This window comes from Erpetoichthys calabaricus, chromosome 4, assembly GCF_900747795.2.
Source record: "Erpetoichthys calabaricus chromosome 4, fErpCal1.3, whole genome shotgun sequence".
In the NCBI taxonomy this organism is placed as follows: Eukaryota; Metazoa; Chordata; class Cladistia; order Polypteriformes; family Polypteridae; genus Erpetoichthys; species Erpetoichthys calabaricus.
This window is the reverse complement of record NC_041397.2, coordinates 26865157-26887299: the sequence shown is the minus strand read 5'-3', so window position 1 is coordinate 26887299 and position 22143 is coordinate 26865157. Positions and strand designations below refer to the sequence as shown.

The 22143-nt window shown below is 36.6% G+C and overlaps 1 protein-coding gene across 1 annotated transcript in view; it reads right to left on the bottom strand.

Moving 5' to 3' along the window:
* The window catches only part of LOC114649902 (short transient receptor potential channel 4-like), a 146564-nt gene extending 132216 nt beyond the window's left edge, over positions 1-14348 (bottom strand). The window contains exons 1-2 of the mRNA XM_028799272.2: positions 13813-14348; positions 10618-11023 (exon numbers count right to left, since the gene is read on the bottom strand). Coding sequence (XP_028655105.1) covers positions 10618-10995 — 378 coding nt within the window. The 5' untranslated portion in view covers positions 10996-11023; positions 13813-14348. The remainder of the gene's footprint in view (positions 1-10617; positions 11024-13812) is intronic.
* Positions 14349-22143: the final 7795 nt, after the last annotated feature.

The following is a 22143-nucleotide window of genomic DNA, read 5'->3' as shown; positions in this document are numbered from 1 at the left end:
ATGTATAAGATTTCTAGTTCCAACATCGATTTTGATAAAAGCATTATCTTCCCAGTAAATCTTTTTCCATATAAGACTGAACTTGGTCACTTTTTGTTGATTGTCTCAAAAAAGTTCAAATACAGTACCTAGGAGTAACTGGTATACATACAGTAAATAAAAAAAATCTCTTTGTGATGAAAGTATTAAACTAGACATTAATAAATGGGTATCCCTTCATCTTACTATAAGCTTAAAGAATTAATATTCCCAGAATGAACATACTGACAAAGTGTCTCTGTTTTTCCAGAACATCCCTCTATACTGTATTGTACCTATAAGTAAATCAATTTTAAAATGTTATACTCAGTTGTAGCTTTAATTTGTAATTCAAAATTACCATACATTAAAAAGGTGATACAAGAGATACCTAAAAAATTGCCTGACTTCCTTTCCTGTTACTATGCTGAAAATATACATACAATGAGATTTTAGACAGGAGTCAACAAAACTATACCTGCCTGGTTTGCCATGATAAAGAAATGTGTCTGAAATGCTTCTTTGTATGCTTTGAGCAGTCAACACTAATACTGTCACTGCACCAGCAATCCAGTTTTCCACTTCTCACTGGTTTGTGTAGAATCCAGTTTTAGAAGTCAGTGGGTATCCTGTTGTTTAGAGGGCTCTACATTGATAAGAAGTATGTATTCCTTAAATATAATCTTTCTATAATAAAGTACTTTTCCAAATACAAACTAGAAATACAATTAAAAGCAACCTGTCTAACTTTCCTGATTTTCCATTAATATCTATTCTTGAACTAACGCTGGCTAGTTTTGATAAAGATACCAGTAGTATTTCTAGATTCTACCAACAAATTTCAAGAAATTTACCCCTACGTGATTTGATGATGAGAAAGGGATCTTCCAGCTACTGTTTTGGAATCAAAGTTAACTATCTATAAGGCTCATTGTTCCTCAGCCTTTGCAAAGCATGTCATAATGTAGCTAAAACTGTACGTCTTACACATATATATCATTTTAAAATGTCTAAAATACATCCAGGACAAGGTCCAAAATGTGAACAATGTGATCAAGTGTCCACTCTACTAGCCACATTCTAGAAATTCTCCATAGCAGTGATCTGTACGGTCTTGGAGGGCCACAGGGGCTGCAAGCTTTCATTCCAACCAGTTTCTTAATTAAAAGACAGTCCTTGCTGGTAATGAAACTTGGTATTTAACTACCGTATATAGCTCGTTAATACTTTCATTCATCCAAGACAAATTTTCTATACATTGTTTTTTGAGAACAGTATCCATATGTTTTTTTGTACCGGAACAAATTTGAACTTCATGATCTTACTCTAAAATGAACAAGCAGTAACCTTTCTGTCATTTGAATATACACGGTGAGACACAAAAATAACTGGACTGGGCTTGGAGCTTTCAAGGAAAACCGTCTGGAGGTCGGCAAAATGTGAATCCTAGAACTATATCCCCTCCTACACGCCCTCCGGCTAGATATATCCTGTGAATAGTTCAGTCAGCATTTGCACAACAATCGCTACACGAGTTGCAGCTATAATGTCGGGTGAAAAAAAAAAAAATCGAACAGCGAATCAACATCAAATTTCTTGCGATATTGAACAAAACGGACACAGAAACTTATGAAATGATAAAAACAGTGTACAGTGATAACAGTTTGTCTCACACACAAGTTTCTGAGTGGCACAAATGTTTCAAGGACAAGAAAATATTGAAGACGTTCAATGCCCATGTGAAGAGGGTGGTGGGTGCTTCACCAAGAGAACACTCCTACAAACAATGCTTTTTAGGTAAAGCATTCTTTGACTGACAAAAACATTCCTGTCCTCGATCATCCTCCCTATTCGCTCGAATTTAGCTCCCTGTGATTTTTACTTGTTCCCGAAAATCAAAAGTGACCTGAAGGGAACACATTTTTCTTCAATGGATGAAGTGAAGGCAGAAACAGCAAGCCTGTTGAGGTGCCTCAAGCAAGAAAACTTCCAGCACTGTTTCAATCAATGGAAGATACGTATGGAGCGGTGTTGAGATCGGGAGGGGGATTATATAGAAGGTGACAATGGTTAGAATGCTGTAATTCATCAATAAATATTGTTTTTTTCACCAATCCAATTATTTATGTGTCTCACTTTGTATATAAGGAACACCATTAAAATGACTGTTAAACTTTTTTTTGTAATATTGGTATTTGAATTTGGAAAGGAATGGATATTGTGTTTTCAGTTTAATGGAGTCTTACAATGTTCTGTATCACTGTATTGTTTGTGACTATATCTTTGACTGAAGTATATTTGTGTTTTGTTAATAAAAAAGGCATAGTGCTTTAGGTAGGTCATAAATGTCAGTTATAAATGAGGGAGCCAATACATGACTACCAGGTGCAAATGTTCAATTGTACTCCCAAATAAGGTGTGACTATGATAATTACTACACTGCTTTCAGCATTTGATTCACCATCTTGGGTTGCAAATCAACACCAATTGTAGTAAAATGAAAACCTCAATAGATACATGCAATGAATTGGTGCTGAATGTGATTTTTTACATAATAAAACACCACAATGCTGTTCTGTTCACTACTCTTCAGTTCACTTTGTCACGATCTCCTGAGCACCAACTCATTCTTCCTCTCTTCTATGTTATCACTAAGATTTTTAAATGTTCTGGCATTTTACTATGACTCAGAACCAAATGATGTAACTATCCAAACAACGTCTTGAAACTCATTACATTAAATCTTTCTAAAACCAATGACAACTGTGAGTGTCATCAAAAAAATATGAGCCTGGATCAGAACCTTTCTCTGGCAGAAACTGTTGATAACTGATGTGCATGGCAATTTGTTAAAAGTGGAAAGCATGTCTGCACAAAAGCCTGCCAAACTCAATCATGAACTGTGTCGAAATGAAATGATTTTATGCTTCTGCCTTAAACTGTTCTAGCATCAAGTGATATTTTCTTCAGGAACATTGAACATTCAATAAAATCACTTACTTAAAACATTTCCATTAGCTTCACATTTTCTTACATACATTTACTTTGATCAGAATCATTTCTTGGTAATTGCTTTTAATATGCTTTTACAGCCAATGTACTCCCGCCTTTCTTTTTTTACAAACCAAAGCAAATTTGTTTTTTTCTATCATAATATAATATTCTCAAAAGTGCTTAACCATTTCAGGATTACAGGTGTCCACATATCCATTGCAAACTCCCTCAACAGCACACCCTCATGGTGCCATGTTAGGACCACCAAAAATCTAGCTCTGACATCTTTAAGTTGAGAGAGAAAAAAAAATCAAGAAAAGCATAACTAATGAAGGCTCCACAAACATAGTGAAAAGGCAAAGGGATATAAATCCGGAGAGTGGTATCTAGTGAACACCAGTTCTCTCTTTATTTAATTTTATTTAGAAGACAGTTCACAATCATTTATATCTGTTTAATCACTGCAAATTAATTTCAAAGACAGACATTTTAAGCTGCCTCAAAAACATAATGCCATAAAATAAATTTTACAGCTAATTTTGAATATCTGCACCCTGCCTATTTGAATATGGCACCCTGCCTGGGGTTGGTTCCTGCCCTGTGCCTTGTGTTGGCTGGGATTGGCTCCAGCAGACCCCCGTGACTCTGTGTTCGGATTTAGCAGGTTGGAAAATGGATGGATGGATTTTGAATATACTATAACAATATGATCCAGCAATTGCAGTTCTAAAATTAATTTTTCAAGCTTAACAAATAGAGTGATGGAAGGATATGCTAGTGTCACTTTATTCAATCAGTTTTCTACACATTAAAAATCCAATTATGTGAATTTAGAAAAAAACCACACACAGCGTATTCTTTGAGCCCTGATTGCTTGGCTCATTGTCATCTAATTTTGTCTCAGCCTGCCCAAGAGAAATAATGCAACAGAATGGTCTAGCAGTCACATCTGAGGTTTTGAGGGCTCCAGTGCATACAGACTGTACAGGTAAAAAGGGCAAAATGCCTGAAAAAAGTTTTTACTTTTACTTTTGTTGATTGAGCCAGATAACCTTAGACTTAGACTCCCTACTGTGGTTAAAGAAATACTTATGCAAACTTTTACTTACAGTAGATAATTTTCTAAATGTAGTTGAGACCCAAGTGTGATTATGCTCTTCAGTTCTTTATGGATGGGGCATACACTATATACCACATAGCATTTTATTTTCTCAAAAGACCATTCAGTATTTTTTTCCTGTCACGACACTGTTTAGACAGCTACAGGGAAAGCCTATTACTGTAAAGACACAGCTGTTGTGCAACCAATGCCTCTAAAGCAAAGACTATATTTAGACTGGAATTAGCCATACAACATTTTTGCACAGCCAATAAAGGACAGATTAATTTTACCACATCTAAACAACAAAAAGCAGGTATAGACCAGACATTTTTAATGGTGACATATGCCCCCTTTTGCTCATGGCATGATTTTGATTTAACCAGCATGAGACATATGTCTAAACAGTTTACGCGAAAATCTGCTCTGGTTTATTGCACATGTCAACTGTGAGAGGCACAGTTTGTATTGAGTATGTTGTAAGGTGTGAAGCAGGAAAACAGCAATATCCTAAAATATTTGGGGGGGGTGATGACAGTGGCATTTATGAAGAATTAAAGGAGAAAACCATATATGTATAAAAATGCACATTGATTGCTTCTTAACTACAATATAATTTTTATATCATTCAATGTTGAGCACTGAAGGAGAGCCACCACACTAACATATATATACAGTTAATCATTCACTACTGCAGAGTTTCTGCATAAGTTCAATTCAATGATACTTGACCACATTATGACAACATAATTGAAAAAATTCCAGGCATTGTCAGTAAATGAGCTGATTATGGCATTTTCTAACAGTCCTGAATCTGTTCACACCCTTTAGTTTATTTTATAAACATTGGTTACAACCATTACTTGTTACAAGAGACCCTGCAATGGCCTACACTCGCAAAATACTATAAGCCTTTTAATCACTGAATCGGGATATATACAGTAGTGCATAGAAAGATGTGTAAATTAACAAATAGGGTGTCATTTGGCTACTGAGGAGTTATTTGGGTAATTTTTAATATAATAGGATTAAATGCCAGCCTGGACAGCTACGTTATGTGTAGATTATAAATAAATAAATGCCATCTGGTGTATTTATAAGTAAAATCACAACAACCTTTCATTCCTGATATACTAAAATGAGTCAATGCAGGTCACTCTTCTTCGTAACAGTAAAAGGTAAAAGGTGATGTCTTATAAGACACTCCACAGCAGATAACATCTACATTCTATAGGCATTTTACTACAGTATATGGAAGGCACAAACAAAAAGCCAAAATACTTGTAATCCTGTCCTCCTGAACATCAGAATCACCTGTTCTGCACTTTCTTTCATTCATTTTCCACTGCTTATCCGAGACCTGGTCACAGGGGCAACAATCTTAACAGTGAGGCCCACACGTTCCTTTCCCTAGACCCATTTGCCAACTCATATTGAGGGATCCCAAGGCATTCTCAGGCCACTGATATTATCTGGATCTTTGGATTATCTGGATATAATTCTCCCAGTGAGATGATTGTGCCCGTAAGAATTTCCCCACCGAGGCTGCTGGGAGGCAATCCTATCAGATGCCCAAACCATCTCAGTTGGCTCATCTCAATGTGGAAGGTCAGTGGCTCTACCCCAAAACTCTCCTGGATGTTTGTGCTTCTCACCACATCTATAAGGGAGAACATAGAGACCTTGTGGAGAAAGCTAATTATGGTGATTTGTACCCGCGATCTCATCCTTTCAGTCATTACCCAAAGCTCATTACCATAAATGAGGGGTGGGAAAAACAGGATCTAATCAATTACTGAATCAGCCAGCATGAGAAAGTGCAATTCAAGGTAAATCATATCCACCTTCATAAAAAGATGAGTGTCTATATCTGTGTCCTTCCAGTTACTATACTTCTGTCATTCCAAAAGATGACAAATATTTGAAGTAACAAAATGTATTGCATTTGCCATTCTAGTAGATGGTGCATCACAAACATTAACATTGCTTTTATAAATCCCATGCTAAATGGGAAATAACAGAGACATGCATTGCATGGTGCACTGCAAACGTTAACGCTGAGGTCTATGTTGATTACTTGGATTTCAACCCATCTCAGAAAGGTAGCACAGCTAAAATCTAATAACACAGGGAAATTCAACCAAAAAAATATGGATAGCCGATCTGAAATACAGTAGGTATGGAACACATTTGAAAGTTAATAGTTCCAGGCAGTATAAGTTTCAGCACCACATCAGGGTTCACTGACCATATAGTTAAAATGCCACCATTTAAGTGAGGACATTGAAAATAAAGTGACATGTGACTGTTTCTGAAGTAAGCTTCATTTTTTGAGTCTAACCCTAAAGAAACTGCAATCTAATACAGTACAATCCTGCTTAACTGGCCTCGCATTAACCAGCCGACGGATTAACCAGCCTGTTAAAATAAAAAAAATATTTTTAATCCTGAGTTCTTCTTTATATTATATGTATGCACTTACTTCTTTCCTGGAAGGTGAGAGGGCTCCTACTTTCAGAGTGATTTCCGTTTATATATTCCTTTATGTATTTTCCATGGTGCCTTCTTCTTTCTACCTGGCGGCTCCCCTGCTTCTCCCATTGGGCTTCGCAACAGGGGAGTCACCCTACCTGCAGGTGCAGCTGCCTTCCACACTGGTCCGGTAGCCCTCCGATCCCTGGCTATGTCGGGCTCCATCCGGACCGAGACTTGGGTTCTTTCCCCAGTAGCCAGGGCACTCACGCTGGGGATAAACCAGCCCAAAGCCACAACGACTGCCGCTGCATTTAGACAACCAGTCGTCTTCAATACCGGTCACTCCACTTCCGTGATCGCTGAGCTGGAGTGACTGCTTTCTTCAGCCCCACCGAGTGTCCGCCAAACACTCATCTGGGTTCACCTCCCAGCTACCTGCCTTTGCTCCATTGAATCTGTTCTCTCTCGCTTGCTCGCTATCCTGCAATGGCTTTCCTCTATCTGTTCCTCCTCCATTAACTTCCCGTTCTTTCCTGTTCTCCCCCTAGCCGCCTCGTGCTTCTATTTATCACGGGGACATGGATCAGATGTGGCAATTAGCAGTTCCCGGGAGCAATTACTGATGCAGACGACTCCTCACCTGTGCACTTAAGCTAGGATTGCCCGCATCACGAATTCCCAGGGAACCGATCGGCCACACATATTTGCTAAGCCGGGAGTGCAGCGATTATTTATTTAAAAAGTGGCCTTTATGACTTGAGCTGTGGACCCGCTACACCACACTGTCCAGTCGTTGTACAAGAAAAAAACCTGTGTGCGAAATCGTGGATGAAGCCTTGTGGATATGGTTTCTTCAGGAAAGTCAAAGAGGTACAGTACATACCTAAGAAATATTTTTCTACATGAAAATAGATATGCATCGGATTAACCGGCCAAAATGGCAACCAGCCATGGGCCCAGTCCCGAGGTTGCCAGTTAAGAGGGATTGTACTGTTGTACTGTGACAATCTGAATTTGAACATATACCATACCCACCTTTTTCTGTAGGCCCATGTGACTACTACCTGTTCCCTTTATGTGAATAGCCCCCTTTGTGGGATGTGCTACGCTAATGATGAAAACATCAAGTCAGCTATAGAACAATGGTTGCACAAGCAAGACAAATCATTCTGTTTAAGTGGCATAGAAAAGGTTAATAAATGCCATACAAATTGAATTAGTATTGTTCACAGCTAAGTCAATGAAAAATAAATCTTATAAGGTTTGACTGGTGTTTTCTTAATAAACCTGGCTCAAATTTTGTTCAATATCCTTCTAATTTCACTTAATAAAACAATTCCACTTAGTAAATTTATTGTGCAAAATAATAACACAAATTACAGAAGAAAGTGTCCATAATTAGTTTACCCATATTTCTTTTAGAAAGCAGAAATTACACCAAACAGTCCGTTCTACCATTTTACATAACACAACATAACTAACAATAACACAGTTCCCAGCAAGTCATAAAATTAAATTAATGTAACCTTAGGGAACTATAATAACTTATAAAAGATTTACTCATTCATTATTTGATATATGTTCACATTTCCTGATCATCATCTGCTCAGGTGCATTTATGTTGTAATATTATTCAACAGAAAACAGTTTTGAGAATACAATATTGCAAATCAACACTTTCATTGCCATTAGTTGCTCCAATCTCAAATACAATGCCTCCATTTGTTCTATTTGTTAATTTTCTGAGTCTACAAATTTCATCAAGAAGTAATGGAGAGACAAAAGTCTATACTGGTAGCGCGGAACACCAGAGTTGTATGTAACACAAAACCATCTCAGAACATGACAATTTAGACTTATTTATGATTTTGAGATGTTGGAGCAGACCACAGTACTTTGAGAAATGCTATTTAGTTGCAGAGAATTTAAAGCTCCACAGAATGACTGGTCTGAGATTTGTACCCAGGCCTATGAAGCTGTGAGGTAGCAACATTAAGCACTATGCTGCCTAAACCACATGCAATTTGAAGCTTAATTATTTGAGATTATAGGAAAACTAAGCATTTCATCTGATAATAATAATAATAATAATAATACATTTTATTTATATAGCGCCTTTCCCTGATGTGTTTTAAATGAGTATCTTGTGTTTTGTTTCTTTAAATATAAAAATTAATCTTAATTCAGTATCTGATAGGTGCTAAAATAAACAAAATGCAGTACTCATCTATTTTACATTGGAATCTATGAGATGTGGCTGACTATGGAGAACTAGAATTAGTAACATAATGTTCTGAAACCCACCTAATCCAGTTCAGGGACTCAGGAAACAATCATAGCGGCACTGAGTACACAGTGGGAACCACCCCTAAGAAGGCACACACACCCACACGTACCCCAGCAATGGAGACAATTTAAAGTTGCCAGTTAACCTAACATACATGTTATTGGAAATGTGGAAGAAAATGCAGAGTTATCCAAAGTAACCCCACACAAATGGAAAAAAAATGCAAAATCCACAAGGAAAAACAAGACGCGGAATTGAAACACATGCTTCTAACCACTGCACTAGTGTAGCGCCCCAACATAAATGGGAACAATTGAAACAAAAAAAAAACTAATTAAATTAAAAGTTGATGAGATATGGAAAAGTTTTGTTTCCTTTCCACTAGAAAACTTTGTTTCTGAAATATTTACTTAAAAGATTCCATTACAGGTGACAAGCAGGGAGTGTCACGGTCAATATTTCCCATTTGTATCTTTCCATCTTGAGTTTTCATTTTTATCATAGTTAAACATCCTATTGTACATGCTCTTGTCACTTTTCTATTTATTTGGGCAGTGTTTTCTCAATCTCTACTATTAATCTATCTGGGTCTTGTTCAAAAAGCGGACGCCACTTGTTTTTAAGATTAGGCACCCTTACACTATTTTAAGATTAGGCACATACTCTAAATGTTTAAGATTAGGGACCCTGGTGTACCTGGTCTTACCCCCATAAATGTTAAGTTCAGGGTTTGTAATAGGGGTAGGCCAGTCTAAAACAAACAACAAGAAGGAGATGGCGTCCGCTTTTTGAATAAGATCCATCTATCTAAACATACTTAAAGGGATTATTGTGTCACCAAAATGAACTTGTCTTGGCTGGTATACAAGTCACAAATATTTGAAGAGAGAAGTCATCCCTACCACTGAGCATTAAGTACATTACTATAACAATATAAACAACAATGAATTTTGTTTCATTAGCATCATTTGTTATATATAAACTGTTAGACTCCCCAAGTCCTAGACAGTTATTTAAATGTACATTATTAGGACATACAAAAGGGTAACTCCATAATAATCAGAAAACTGCAATGGGATTTTCATATCCTGCTTATCTAATTTTCTTAAAAATTGTAACACAAATATTTTTAAAATAATATATACTCAATGAAAAGGCACTTATCTCACCGGTGTTCACTGGTGCATTATTTTAAAAGTAATTTTATCATACCTTCATTAAGTGATAATTTTTCTGGAACTATTCCAAAAAATTTACACATCCTTCATCTAGTTTCTTGTAATGGCATATTCTGATGTACAATAATCACATTGCCAGCTTCGTGGTTAATCCTGGTCAACTGGAAGTTAATCCTGCAACACGTTCATTTCAAAATGGCTAACAGATGGGTTAAGACTATTTGAAACTGGAAAAAATAACATCTAATCAATCAAGATCTGTTCACCTGTTCTAAACAAATTTTCTTGGCTAGAACTTAGAATTCTTCTTTTATTACTCCCAAGGTTTCATCTTAGACGTTTTCTTCTTGTTTAGTTTTTACATTATTTTTTTATTATTTTACTTGTATATATACATACCATATAATTTATTATGCCATTCAAGGGAAGGAACATGTAAAATAATGGATATATTAGTAAGAGAAGGTGCAATAAATATATAGTATGTTAATGCCATAATATTGTAAAGAACTGGTACTTGAAACCTCTATAAAAACCCTTACATTAAGAGAGTTATTTTCACTGACCTGCTTTTCTCCACTTGGTTTCTTATGATTGAGAAGCAGCTCAACAGCTCCAACAACCTCTTTCCTAATGGCATGGAGAAGAGCATCTCCTACATAGACATTAAAACTTAGAAGGAGTTCAATGATTTCAAGATTTTCATTTTCAATACCAATGAGGAGTGCTGTCCTGCCTAGAGGGTCAATGCAGTTGATATTAATTTTGAAATAAATTTCAGCTTCTACCAAAGCTTGCTTCACACTAGCATAATCCCCCTTTTCCACAGCACTTAAGTAGGCCTTTTCTGCAGGAGATAGTTCAGATTCTGCTCGAACAATCCGGAGTGGAATGCGATCTCGGTAGGATGAATTTCCAGACCTTTTATAGTACAGTTGAGCCATTTTTCATGCCATCTCACATTGCTGGTTCCTAGAAGAGTGAGAACAGAAGTCAGAAACAGCCAGAGGACTAATGTATTCAAGACCCTTCTCTCAACGTTTTAGAGTAACCAAGCAGAGCTTTTATATGATTTTCTTGTAAACCTCAGAGTCTCCAAGGAATAACCATCCCAAAAGCCAATGGACATCCTCTGGCTAAAGTGAAATCATAAGAAGGAGGAGCACTTTAATGTAGATGCAAACTACCATTACATTATTTACAGCTAAGCTAATTATGCTTAAGTTCAAATAAAGGTTTTCTGAATGTCTGTAATAATTTTATATACAGTATTTCAAGTAAAAATTGTATATATTAAGAGATTAATAATTTACATAAACTTTTATGCCTTTCAGTTTAGTCTATTTTACTAAATAAAGTAGAGCAATCAAACTTAAAGCAATGTTGGATTTAGAGGGAAGTCATCTTTCACTTCCAAAGCAGTAGGTACCTAAGTGGAAACTGAAGAATATATATTTCAAATAAAATTATACAAAATATATCTGATCCTGGCCATAATTTATTTCTTATTTTTAGCTTGATCAAACATCATAAGTACTGAGACATACTAAACAGAATTATTTTATCTACATTATATTAACAAAAATATTACTTCATAATTTAAAATTTTAGGAACTCATTTTACTTTCATTTCTTCAAATGTGGGACACATTTTACATGCATCCAACCTTTTTGTGCCACATTTATCTGATAATGGGGCAGTGCCTACCCCCAAGATAACTGGGCATGAGGCACTAAGCAACCTTGAATGTGCAGAGAGTCCATTGTAGCACATACACACAGTCAAAATGGCCCATCTTAGAGTCAGCAATTAAACTACAGCAAGTTTTGTATGTAAACTAGAGTACACTGAAAAAAAAACAAGAGGACATGGGTAAAACATGCAAACTCCACACAGACAAATTCTGACCTCGGTAACTGTGAGACAGTAGTGGCACACACCATGCCACAGCACCACATCAAGAATTTACTTAAATATATTTTAAACTGACACTAATTGCAACAGCTTCAATAGGGTGTGATAATTCTACAAAAGTACTTTAACAATAAGGTGAACATATATAAACCTTTATCTTGAACATATACAGTTTGGTTAGAAGACTGATTGCTTATCCATTGCTATTTATAAAACCATGACAGTTTTTCTGATTTTCCACAGCATGGGTGAAAAACTGGTGTAGCTATTTTGTAGAGAGAAAAACTTACAAATAACACTGTAATGTGCCATATAATGGTTCAGACTGTTAAATTATCTAAATGAGTGTACAAAAATTCAGTGTATGTAATTATTCTAACTCTGAATTGGCCAAATGCGGATAGAGAAAATGGAGAGATCAATGCAGATGACTTACTATTACTTTTATTTGGTAACACAGACGCTAAGAACACAGACTATCACTGATATGCCATGAGGGAAGAAAAACAATAAGGAAAATATGAAATATGAAACAAAAATAAAAATAAAACAGTTGAAATGCTATTTATGAAACTTTTTTGCCACACTCTGCCACAGAGTGTGAATTTGGTGTTCACTCAGAGTGACTTTGTATTGTAATGGGGACAAATGACAAATACATTACTACAATTCTGTACAGAAAGCTTACTTCACAGTGGAACTGGTGGAATATTCCCTATTACTGTATTCCTTAAATATGGTATAAATGTGTAAAAAAAAGTTGTACAAAGTTTTAAAAGTAAATGTGTCTGAATTGAATTTCATGTTGCTATCTAGTTCCTCATATTGTAGTTTTCTGTCCCTGTGTTCTTATAACGATAACTATATCACAATTGTTTTAAAGATGCTAAGAAATTTAATAATGCTACCTATATCGTGTTAAATCACTTTTTTTCCCTTTGACTTTTTCTACTTTCTATATTAGATACATTTTCCAGATCTGGCTTAGATATACTCAATTCCACACTTTGATTAAGCACCGTTGGTTGCAATCATAACTCGATCGGCAGTATGAATACGTGCAATGTGAAATAATTCGAATCAATTACAGTTGCATTTTATCAGGGGAGTTTGTTTATTAATACGCTTGTATGGCCTTTACACTTTATTACATTATTATTATTAAAGACATACAGCACGGGAAAAGTCAATTTGAAATGCAACATAAATAATATCCTCCGTATTTCCCCTGTAAATGAAATTATTCGGCTGTTCTCCATTCATTAATCCGAAATACAGTACGTTTAGGCATGAGTGTTCGAAAAAGTGCCATTTTAACAAACGCACGAACACCCTTCTGAATAGAATTACAGTAGGATTCACATCATATACTATCGGTGCCCCCACGACGATTAATATTTCGTAGATGAAACTTTAATGAGAGAGCTACCACAGTAATGCTGTACCACAGGCTCAAACACGCAGGCGCTATATCGTCACAACACATATTGCTACAGTTTTTTATGTGACATTAAATCACACGTTCTCAAGATTTTCTTTTTTTTTTTAAATAACAACACCTACATGATCGAGATCCAATAGATGGCGCTTTTTACCAGGAGGAAAGGATGCACCAAGCACAACAAGAAAAGTACTGTAGTTTTGCTTTTCAGAAAAGAAATGTTAAGAGCTCGTTTCCATCAAACCGAGTCGTATGTAAATTGAAAGCTTTAAAAACGTGATATTGTAAAATGTGAAAACCACATGCCAAGTGGCGTACTGCTTTAGTGACATCCATTTATATGATTTAAGATACGTGCCCTCATTCTACTTTGCAATATCAAATAATAAAGAGATATTAACGTACCACGGTATTACTTATACCAAAGTGCTCTCCCAACCGATTGCTACGCTGTTTCAGGCATTTCCCCAGGCACACGTAGATACTTCCACGAGGAACCGACGGTGACTGTGGACGTTGTTGCTTCTTCATGATAAGCGATTTGAAGAGGAAAACGGCGTGGAAACCACGAGATCCAGAATACTAAAGATCATCCTTACTCTGGGAAAGAATGAAATTGCTTTGACATCGACATCCCAAAGCAGTTTGTTCTTTTTTTCTCCGCGCAACAGATGATGAGTAAAAGTGCCGACAGCGCGCAGTTCCTCCGGTGCATTTCGACAATTGCTAAAAAATGCCACCTCCATCAACCCAAGTAAAAGACTGAAGTACTTCCAAGCTTCACACTTTATCATAAATACAGACCAACTCAACGTGCTGCTGTTTCTTCGAGTCTTATGAAAATCTTTTTTTCTAAAGTCAGCTGAAAATAATACTATTGATAATAAACCCAATCAAATAAAACAGAACACCTGGCAACACGATATGGTGTATTTTTAGAGTTCTTCGCCCCTCTCTCTCTCTCTCTCTCTCTCTCTCGCTCGCTCACTCTCATAAAATCGACTAAGCATTCACCTCCCCCTGCGTTACTTTAACGTTCAGTGTGGAGATTTTCAGTCTCAAATGGTAGAGAGAGGAGGGTGAGGGGTGACGAGTGTCCACTGATTAATGCTTTAGGATGCTTTACCTAAGCCAAGTGTTTGCGTGGAAAAATATACATATATGTATATGTGTGTGTGATTGGTTGATTGATTGATTTATAGTTTTTGGTTAATATTTGTAGCACAGTATCAAGACAGTTTTAAATCATGTACTATTACTGCAAGATCAAATTAACAACTTTAGAATCAAGACCAGGAACATATTGAAACAGTGCACATTATTCTATGCTGTTGGATATTTTGTAAAAATAAGCATATTTACAGAGCATCTTCCAACTATTTATTTTCTTATAATGCCTTCTTTCTTATGGAAAAATTATTTAACTTTGCAATTATTAAAACCACAAAAACACACACACATGCACTTACACACACTCACAGAGCATAGGGGGGACAATTATTGGCACTTCTGACCAATGGCATTTTTGGCTTGAGAATTCAGGTGATCTATACCAGAATTTTCCCGTATTTGTGCAGACTTCCAAAACATAAACGTTAACTTCCCTGACTGATAATATTTGTCACTCTTTTGCTAACGACTACTGAAACAAGCAAGAGTAAAAGTGCTGGCAGCGCGCAGTTCCTCCGGTGCATTTCAACAATTGCTAAAAAATGCTACCTCCATCAACCCAAGTAAAAGACTGAAGTACTTCCAAGCTTCACACTTTATCATTAATACAGACCAACTCAACGTGCTGCTGTTTCTTCGAGTCTTATGAAAATCTTATTTCTAAAGTCAGCTGAAAACAGTGCACATTATCCTATGCTGTTGGATATTTTGTACAAATAAACATATTTACAGAGCATCTTCCAACTATTTATTTTCTTGTAATGCCTTCTTTCTTATCGAAAAATGGTTTAACTTTTCAATTATTAAAACTACAAACACACAAACTCAGAGCATAGAGGGGACAATTATTGGCACTTCTGACCAATGGCATTTTTCGCATGAAAATTCAGGTGATCTATACCAGAATGTTCCTGTATTTGTGCAGACTAAACGTTAACTCCCCTGAGTGATATTTGTCCCTCTTTTGCTAATGACTACTGAAACAAGCAAGTTCAGGCACATTTCATGTCATAAAAACAAATAAATTAATAATCAAAGAATGGGATGCTGGTGCCTGTCTCAGTTGGCACTGATATTGTCATCATCTGACAAAATACAGCCATACAGATTTAACTAGCACCCATAACACAAGCACTTCAGAACATGTTATCCACCTGAAGCTAAGCATATTCGGGCCTGGCCAGTACTTGGATGGGAGACCATCTAGGAGAACCTTGGGTTGCTGCTGGAAGAGATGTTGGTGAGGCCAGCAGGGGTCTGCTTCTGAATTCCAATAGCCCAGAGCAGTGAAGGATGCACTATGCTGTAAATATGGCACCATCATTTGGATTATATGTAAAACTGAGGTCTTCACTCTCTGTAACTATTAAAGATCCCTGGGTAAAGAGTAGGTTGTATCCCAATGCCCAGACTAAATTGCCTGGCCCCTAATCATCGCCTGTCTCTAACTGGCTATCTCTCACCCCTTAAGCACCTAATAAATAATGCATGGTGAGTGTTTGATGCAAAATGGCTGCTGTGGCATCATCCAGGTGGATACTACACATTGGTGGTGGTTGAAGTGCTTTGAATAGTGAGAATAGTGCTTGTTTAAACAAAAAGTAAAGTGAGAGCCTGGCAACCACCTACTGCACCTAAGGAATTATATAGCCTATGAAGTGCCTAAATTAAAACAGCAACACCTCAAGTTTAGAGTCGAACTGCTCTGAGGCAAAAAAGGACTAGCCACAATAACACAAAAAGAATATACTGGCTATACACACTGCATGACTTGCACATCTAGTAAAAGCACTAAGCATTGTGTAGCCAGGTGTATGCTGGTCAGTTCAAGACCAGCAAACACTCGAAAAGAAAACTATTTTCTATATACAGTACATACCTGTTCTTTCCACACACTCATTCTGCACTTTGTTATAACAGGAGCATCACACGTCTGACTTCTATGCCACAAACTGGAAAGAGCATACATAGTGTGTATTCAGCAGTGGGTGAAAATGAAAATGCTGTATGTTTTGCAAATAATGTATTCCTGATATTGGTCTAATTTCTTTTTTTTTTAATTTTTTTATAATTTTATTCGAAGAAAATAACATTCCAAATGTCAAGTCTAACTTATACATTGAAGAAGATAACATTACATACAATCAAGTCAAACTTAACAAAAAAGAATTCAGCCCTCACCTGAGAGAACAGAAAAGAACCAACAGCAAGAGCAAATCTTTAAAAATAACTAAGAAGGGAAAATGTCCCTTTTCCAGATATAAATTCTTATTCTAGAATGTTATTAATTAGGTGTTGCCGTATTTTTAAAAAGTTTTGAACAATTCTAAGCAAGAATTAATTTTTTTTCCAATTTCAAATATTATAGAACATCAGTTACCTACTGACTAAGAACAGATGAGCTGGGGTTCTTCCAGTTAAGCAATATAAGTCTATATGTTAGTAGTGTGGTATAGGCAATTACAATCAATCTGTCCTTCTCTACTTCAAGCCCAACTGGGAGTACACCAAGCATAGCTATTAATGGTTTAGGAGTGATTGTGACACAATCTGATAAGCATTCAAAGATTCTTGTTCAAAATTATGTTAATTTGGTGCACTTCCAAAACATGTGACCCAGTGAGGCTGTAGCTAGATTGCAATGTTCACAGGTGGAATCTTGCCCTGGATACATGTTGAACAATTGTAAATGTGATCAATAAAAGATTTTAAGTTGAATGATTGAATGCGTTGGAGTTAGAATATATTCTATGCGTAGGTTCTCTTTACAGTAGCAAAGGTTCTGATTTGAAAGTAGAGGAAAAACTGTGTTGATAGGAAGTTAGATTTGAGGTGTAACTGTTCATAAGATGCAAATATATTATCTATATACAATTCTCTAAGTGTTTTAATCCTGGATGTTTTCCAAGCATTAAATACTGTTTAGGTTTGAGAGGGTGGAATATGGTCATGTAGAGGTGCAACAGATAAAAGCTTTTCTGTCTTAAAGTGCTTCCTACATTGTTTCCATATTCTGAGTAATTAATGGACAACTGGATTATTGGTTTATTGAAGATAATTTGTATTTACTAGGGAACAAAGCAAGTCATATAAAGAAGTTCAGCAGAATTTTATTTTTGTTGCAGACCTGGCTTGTATATTCATCAATATGTGTCAATGTCCAGGGGCCTCATGTATAAACGGTGCGCACGCACAAAAATGTTGCGTAAGCCCGTTTCCACACTCAAATCACAATGTATAAAACCTAAACTTGGCGTAAAGCCATGCACAATTTTCATTATAGCTAAATGCTTGGCGTACACAAGTTCTCCACTCGGTTTTGCAAACTGGTGGCACCCAGCGTCAAAGCAGTGCTACTGTTCCAGTGTGGTTTCCCTTTCTTTTATAGATTCACATCCCTGACGCGGCTTTATAAATACACTGAAATTAACCACATATTATTTATTATTATTTAATGCATCTGATTGTAATTAACCTGTAACAATATAATGGTCCACAGAATGGTCAAACTATTCTAAATACCATAGCTGCTTTAGCTTTGTTACTCTCACTTCACCTTCTTTTTCTTCTTTCAGCTGCTCCCGTTAGGGGTTGCCACAGCGGATCATCTTTTTCCATATTACTCTCACTGCACCACTCGGAGTATTTATATCACTGTATCTGAGTGGGGAATCACAGCTCTACAGCAGCTGATTGAAAAGAGAATTATCGATATACAGCATCAAGCACACGCTGCCTCAACCATGCTGTCTATTGAACTGCTCTCATACGGCAAACGCTTCAGAGCCTTTCCTCATGGTTCAGAAACAGTTTCATCCCAAGAACTATAAACGCAGTCAATCAGTCCATCAAGTGCTCCTTGTAGACTGCTTTGTACTTATAAGTACAATTACCTCACTGTAAACTTGCAATACAGTTATAATATTGCACAACCTGAGCCACTTTATAAAGCTTGTATTTACATATGATGACAATATCATTTTTAAGATGAAATGCAGCAAAATATGTTTATTATATTATACAGATAACACTTAACTTCATTTAAATAATCTGTATTGTTAATAATTAAACATGTGAGGACACGGTGCCACAGCACTAGCAAGGAGCTGGCGCTCCGTTCACAGATTGTTCCTGCCTCGCGCTGTATTCTTGCTGGGGCTGGCGCAACACTGGAAGGATAGATGGATAGAATAATTAAATATGTACTACGAAGATATTTCAATGTTCCTTAAACGTTTTGTATAATCGTTCTAAGCTTATAGATGGCTTAACATCTGTTACAGAGAAGATTGTGTGGCGATTGGGTATTTGGAGAAAGAAAAGTAAGGACAAGAATTGAGGGTTAGTACATTTGAAAGAGACATTACTACTGCAATAAATTATTTCATCAAAGGTCATGCACGGTGCAGCAAGCATCTTGCGTGAGGTATGAATAATCACTGCGCAACCATGTTCCCATGTTTAATAACATGCTTTAACTCCTATCATCGTGAAAATTATATTAAGTATACATCTCAGTATTTTAATTATTCAGAGAGCTGTAATATCACGGATGTAATGGATTCTGTGTCCTGTCGGAGGAAGAGAAAGCCCATTTAAGAAGCATGTAGTGATTCACACACATAGAGCACATAGAAGATCAAATACAAAACAAAGCATTTAACGTGCTACTTTAGTTACAATGGGATATGAGAAACTAGTAAATTAAGTGATTTTAAGATGAAGTTTATGATGTTCTACTTTAATGACAAAATAAACTATGTGATTAAAGTGAAAATTTCGAGATTAAAGTTGACATTTTGTGCTTTTTTCCCACTGTGTGCTTATTTTTTTTTCTCTGTACCCTAATAAGCTTTCATATGACACTCAGACGGTGGGCTACGACTCGCCTTTTCACAGCAACTTTGATATGTGACAACTTCTTTTTTATTTTGGGCACTGTGCGACTTTGTGAACTTGAGCTTTCGAATTTCTCCGACACTCTGTGTCACTCGATCAACTTCCTTTTGGTGTTTATGCCACTGTTTAAACTAACAAATAGTATGTTTTTCCTTGCCTCCACTTGGTATTCATTGAAATTCTTTTATTTCCCCCTGTGCTTTTGCCATTGCCTTTTCACAGAACACTGAGCTTAAGGACTTTTTCTGTTTATCTGCATATTCAAAGAGGCGTAATTCTGGGAGAAGTTTGGGGAGTGGCAGCAGGCGCATGCGTTACTTTTCACGCTGACCGGGATTTATGTAGTGGAAGAACGTGGAAATTGGCGAAAGTACAGATTTATGCAGCTGGATTTTTTTGTGCGTACACACATTTCCACTTTTGCCCTTACGCCATGTTTTAGTGTGAATTCTACGCACGGCATTATGCATGAGGCCCCAGGTCTTTATAGGATGGATATTTGAGACCCAGTAATAAAATTGAAAGTTAGGTAGTGCCATGCCACCTTCTGTTTTAGGTCTTTGTAGAATCGCTCTTTGAATGTGTGGATGTCTCGAATTCCATATAAATGAGTTTATAATTGAATATCATTTTTTAAAGAACAATTAGTTAATGTATATGGGAATGCTCTGACATAGAAGAAGAAGGCTGGGAAGGAGGGTAATCTTGAAAGTATTGTTTTTCCCAGCTAATGTAAGATGGAGGGTAGACAATATGTTCACATCTTGTTGAATTTTGTTAATGCTGGAGGCAACATTTTGCTGAAAAAGATCCTTATATTTTATTGTGATGCTTACGCCTAGATATTTAAACTGATGTAATAAAGTAAATGGATAGCTACTCAGTCTATTATATGCTAGAGAGTTCACTGGAAATATCACAACTTTTGTTCAAATTAATTTTGAGTCCAGATATCTTCTGAAATTGTGCTAGTGCATTAAGGACTGCTGGTAAGGAAGTTTGTGGATCTGATATATACAGTACCATATCATCTGTATATAGTGATATTTTCTGTTTGAGTCTTTCTCTGATAATCCCCTTTATCTATGATGCATTTCAAAAGTGAATGGCCAATGGCTCAGTAGCAATTGCAAAAAGCAATGGTGATAGGGAGCATTCTTGTCAAGTACCCAGTTCTAGTTTGAAGTAGTTTGAGATAATGTTGTTAATACAGACAGAGGCTTCTGGACTGGTATACAGTAGTTTTATCCATGCACATATAATTGGGCCAAACCAAAATTTGTACAATCTGGTGAATAGGTAGTGTCATTCAACCTTGTCAGATGCTTTTGCTGCCTCCATTAGGTGCATAGATATTTATCAAAATTGCTTTATATTTAAATAAATTACCCATTACCATGACATATCACCCTTCAGGATCAGATACTACTTCTGACACTACAAATGAGATTACTTTATGTATTAAGATTTATATACCTCATGTTTTCTTTGTATACCTGGAGTGAAAAATTTGACCAATCTCTTTGCAATCGAAACTGGTCCTTACTTATTAAGTGAATCTCCAGTAAAAATACTATCTTGATATTTTGGCCTATTATATGATTTTTTTTTCTCTTTAGATTGTGATTGAGACTTTTGACATTCAAGTTTACTATTCAGTGTTTGGTCAAAGAGACACTGCTTCTGAACAATCTAAAAGTAGTATATTGTCTTGTTGTGGTGAAAAAAAAAGTATCTTGCTCTATTTCCTGCCTCTCAGGCCCTCCCCATTTTGCCTCCCCAAGTGATGATAAACCACACATGCCAAGAGACAGGGCACATCCAGAAAAAAACAAATCTCGGGCAGCGATATAGTAAGGACTAAACTTGAGGTATCTTAAGATAATACAGTCCGGATATAATGTTAAACAGTCCCCTTAGGGAAAAGAAGAAAAAACACTTTAAATTACTAGGTACTTAATTGTTACCAAAATATATATATTGTGACGCATGAGTCATTGTCTTGCACTCGAAAGAAGATGCTGAGTCTACAGACTTCAGTAAAACCAACTTTATTTTCTCCAAAACAGGCACACTCATGGGAGCTACCACCTTAATACACACAGATACAGCAAATAAGCAGTAACAGTGCCATGTTAGTGGCTGGGTTAGACTGTTCACCGTATCAACCATTGGCCAATCTGCGCATTACATGGCAAGGCTGCGAATCTGCGATTACCTTGGTGATGGATAAGCAATCTTTTTTAATAGAATTTCAGCACACTGCACAATAGGGGAAATTTTTAGGGTCTCAAAACCCTTACATCTCCCCGAGCTTTGTTCACAGTGGGGTGAACGAAGCGACCATCTAAGCCGGGTATGGCCAGGCGCAAGAGGATATCCGCACTGATGTGCGTAGAACTGGGCCAATGGCAAACAGCAAAAGTAAATGGCTGCAAATTTATAAACCACCTAGTGAGTTGGGGGATCGCATCTTTCTGCTGGTAGAACCTCTGGAGTGGAGCATGATCTGTAACTAGGGTAAACTGTCTGCCCTATGACTAATAGCAGAGGACCTCCACAACACACTTAATTGCCAAACATTCCTTCTCAATGGTCGAGTAATTATGCTCCCTGGAGAGTAATTTCCTGCTCATAAACGTGATGGGATGTTATTCCTAATCGAAA